This window comes from Panicum hallii, chromosome 3, assembly GCF_002211085.1.
Source record: "Panicum hallii strain FIL2 chromosome 3, PHallii_v3.1, whole genome shotgun sequence".
In the NCBI taxonomy this organism is placed as follows: Eukaryota; Viridiplantae; Streptophyta; class Magnoliopsida; order Poales; family Poaceae; genus Panicum; species Panicum hallii.
Window position 1 is genome coordinate 56072918 of NC_038044.1, and position 4423 is coordinate 56077340.

The window sequence follows — 4423 nt, forward strand, 5'->3', positions numbered from 1 at the left end:
TTGCCAGAGGGTAGGAAGCCATGATAGTATTTCTTCCATACTAGGTGAACCCAGGGAATATCAGCTTTGTGGAGATTCTGCAAGAGGAGTGCCTCATTCTGGGAAAAAAATATTCGAGGCTGTTGCCTCAAGCATACTTTGGTGGCATGCATGGCATTGGATGCCCCTTGTCTTCCACCATACCTGCGTACCTTATATTTGTGCACCATCATCTCCTATCTGTTCATCTCCAATCCACAGCTCGATCGACGATCGAGAGAGAGAGAGAGAGAGAGAGAGAGAGAGATGGCTGACCTGACCCACGGCGCCGTGGACTCGCTGCTGGGCGTCCTGTCCGCGGCGATCAAGGACGAGGCGCAGCTGTTGAGCGGCGTCAAGGGCGACATCCAGTTCATCAAGGACGAGATGGACAGCATGAACGGCTTCCTCCTCCACCTCAACAAGTCCGGCGACGACCACGACGACCAGCAGCGCGCGTGGATGAAGCAGGTCCGCGAGATCGCCCACATCGCGCAGGATTGCATCGAGCTCTACATGCGCGACCTCGCCCCGCCCGACCCGGGCTTCTGGGCTCAGCTGCGCCACGTCGTCGTCCGCCTCAGGACCATGCCGGCGCGCCACCAGCTCGCCACCAAGATCCGCGACCTCAAGGTCCGGGTGCGCGACGTCGGCGAGAGGCGGCAGCGCTACGGCGTCACCGTCCCCGAGGTGAAGAGAGGGAGGCCCGCCGGCGTCCATGGTGGCAAGACTGCAGGCGAGCTCAGCACGGCCAGGGATGAATTCCTTCGAGCTTTAGCGCTTGACATGGATGCTGGAAAAGCATCTTTCGAGAATGCCATCGCATTGCTTCCGGAGGACTTCAAATCTGCGACAGAAGCAATACAAACTGCTCTAGCCGAGGGACAACATGAGATGGATCAAGATAGTTCTACCATCTGCAGCATGGAGATGCTCCTCCGTGCTCTTCATGTGTCTCCTCAAGGTCAAGGCCGCGTGAACAAGGAAGAACTCGACAACCTCCGTGCCGCATCCGAATCCGACAGCGGCACGGATCTTCCCAAGCAAGTGATGGTCCTCTGCTACAGCAAGCTGTCCAGGGATTACAAGAGCTGCCTGCAGTACCTGACTGCATTCCTGGAGGAGAAAAGCATTAGCAGGACGAGCTTGGTCAGGCGGTGGGCGGCTGAGCGACTGGTGGCCAAGGAAGATGACAAGCAATCGTACGAGCAGGCAGCCGAGATGTGCTTCAGCGACCTCCTCTTCAGAGGCTTCATTTCTCCTGCCGACCACGGCGCCGCCGGCAAAGTCAAGAGCTGCAAGATGAGAGATCAGGTCAAGAAATTCGTCAGCGAAATCTCCAAGAGCGAGAACTTTGAGGGAAGCCACTTGCCGACTCACCTTGACAACCAGCTTCGCATTCGCCACATGGTCGCCAAGCAGCAGAAAAAGCTGGAGCAGAAGGAACCAGAACAAGCCCAGGATCATGGCATCTGCGGGCTTCCCATCCCAGGAAAGAAGGACGAGAAGTCCATGGCAGCGGCGGACAGCAAGAAGCTACAGAAATCCATCGACAAGCAGCTAAATCATTTGAGGTCACTCCCCAAAACCTATCGGCTGAATGTCATGGATCTTGGAGGTTGCAGAGGCCTGAAGAAGCGCCACCTGAACAGCATCTGCAAGTTGCTGACGCTCAAGTATCTGAGCCTCCGGTACGCAGATGTTTCCGGTCTGCCCAGTCAAATCCAAGCGCTCCAGCTGCTGGAGACCCTGGACATTCGGCAAACCAAGATCCGTGGCTCCGACACAAAGCACATCACTCTACGCAAACTGAAGCATCTTCTTGCCGGTGACAACAATCCTTCAAGGGATGGGGAGTCGATCTGCACCATGAGGATGCCAGCCAACATCAGTAAGATGACCGACATGGAGGTACGTACCCATGAAACTCTAGTTAGCTCTTGCATCAGTTATAAGTATATATATCTCCTCGTAGCATTGCATAGATAGAAATAGAATGATAGATGAGAAGATGTTTACAATATTTATCATGTCTCTATGGGTCGCAGGTGTGGCTCAAATTGGCAACTGTCGTTTTATCTTTTCTAAATATATAGTTTTTTTATGTATCTGACATAGTGTATATCTAGATACATAATAAAAATTATATATATCACTATGTATATCTAGATCGATGTACAATGAAACCTATATACTAGAAATGCCAAAACAATCTATAATTTAAAACAGGGAAGTAACTATTATACGTATAATGCATAATAGCTCTAGAAGAAGTAAAAAAACTAAAACCTTGAGTCCTTCACTAATGAATCCCTAACAGGTACTCTCCCGTGTGGAAATTTCTCACGGCAACGAGCTTAGCGAAGTTGGGAGTCTGAAGAAGCTAAGGAAGCTCGGTGTGCTCCTCCCCGGACGCGAGCAAGACATCAAAGACCTGCGCCGAGAGATTTTCAAGGTGCTCGGACGCCTGTGCTCCCTGTCCATCTGGATCAAGCGAGGTACGCTCTCTGAAGCCGCTTCTCTCGACAAGGACGAAAGAGACGGCATATTCCAGCCTCCGAGGAGCCTCGAGAGCCTAAGCATCAACGGCATGGACAAATCTGGATTGCCAAGCTGGGTCGCAGCAGACCTGAGCTGCCTCTCCAAGATAACACTGTGCGACACCCATCTGACGGCCCAGAAGCTGGAGAACGTCGTCAGCAAGCTCCCCGGCCTGCTCTGCCTCAGGCTCCGTCGCGGGTCGTACAAGGAAGACGTGCTCGCCTTCAGCGCGGGGGGATTCAAGGCGCTCAGGTTCCTCCTGCTCGAGGGTGCCTCCATCACCAAGCTCACCTTCGAGGAGAACTCGGGTCCTCAGATCGAGAAGATCGTCTGGTCCATGATGAACGCTGACGTCGCTGCCAAAGCTTCGGCCACCGGAATCGAGCACCTCGGGGGGCTGAAACAGCTGGTGCTACCTGAAGATCATTCTTGCCCCTTGGTTGAAGATGCCATCGCAAAACACCCAAAGAGTCATGGCATTAGACGTTCTTATTAGAACTATCATTATCGCTGCTACTGCTCCTCCATCCTAAATTATTAGTGGTTACAGCTTTTCTGCATCTCGATATATAACAAAACCTATAAATATAGAAAACTAAAAGGACTAATAATTGGAACAGAGGGAGCACGTTACTATAGTAGGTGGTGCATGTGTGCCGGATTGTGTATCTTTATTTAATTTGTATATGTGACTGCGTCTGTATATAGTGTTTTGATATACGCTCTAGGGCTTACCTAGGGTGCACCGTTACGTGCCACAATGATTAACCTACACAACTAGCTAACTCACCTAAAAAACTAATCCCGTTTAGTTTGTCTACGTGATTGTATGTGTGCCCAGTGTGGGGAAAAAGATGTACCAATTGTGTGCTTTGTCATAACAATTGTAACCAGTAACTACCATCGATATGCACACACATCGCTATCCAGTGCGCCTTGATACTACATGTCTTATTTTCCTTTTTTCACTCAAACTATTCCTGCTAATAGACTGATTTATCTTTTTTTTCATTGTACACATGCATTGTACATATGTTGATTGGGTGTTTGAGTATTTCTTCCTTCATTTAAATGAGGGTGGGAGACAATAAGAACAAGTCAGGTGGTGGATTTCTCCTTCGAATAATGGTAGATCTCTAGGGGTATATACGGCTATGGACCTGTTTGGTTGGGTGGCTAGCCAGACCCCTATAAGCCACAAAACTTATGTTTGTCCCTGGTTATGCCCTTTAGCGAGGCTCTAGTAATGCAACGGTACCTCCTTGGCCTGGCCTAGATAAACGCGAGCAGCCCGCATACCTACTGGGGAGGTTTGAGAGGAGCTCCTCCGACCTGCGCCCGATGCAGGCAGGGGTCGCAGATTCTGTCATGGCATCCACCGATCCTTCTGTAGCCGTTGTTCCCTCCATATGGATCCATTCCATCCAGAAGTGGGCGTTGTTCCCATCGTGGAGCCCGTCCCTGCAGGAGCCGGCGGCGGCGCTGTCAACAAGTAGCCATTGTGGCTTGACGAGCTTGAGACGAAGGGTGGCGGCAGGCCATGCTAGGGCGGTGCTGCTTGTACTACTGATTGTGTGAAACCAGACTAATGGAAGGAGGATATGGATGCTGCAGCTCGTTTTGAAGAGCAGTGGCACCGGTGCAATCTGTGCTCCGATTTGAGATCTTGAAGAGCATCGAGAAATGTTGGAACAACACAATTTCTTCTGTACCATTGTATGGCACCGCATCTTTTGCCGTTGGTTACCATTGCACTGTTTCTCTACTTTGCAGGAGGCCTTCATCTACTAAAGCCTGGAGATCAGCCTCAGTACACTTACTTTTCCTCCATGTGATGTCAGACGAAGCGGCGGCATTGGATTCC

The 4423-nt window shown here is 50.8% G+C and overlaps 1 protein-coding gene across 1 annotated transcript; it reads left to right on the top strand.

Moving 5' to 3' along the window:
- Positions 1 to 259: 259 nt before the first annotated feature.
- LOC112886678 (late blight resistance protein R1-A-like) lies at positions 260 to 3409 on the top strand. The gene is made up of 2 exons (XM_025952644.1): positions 260 to 1929; positions 2339 to 3409. Exons 1-2 carry the CDS (start codon positions 286 to 288, stop codon positions 3053 to 3055), a joined length of 2361 nt encoding a protein of 786 aa, XP_025808429.1. The 5' UTR covers positions 260 to 285; the 3' UTR covers positions 3056 to 3409.
- Positions 3410 to 4423: the final 1014 nt, after the last annotated feature.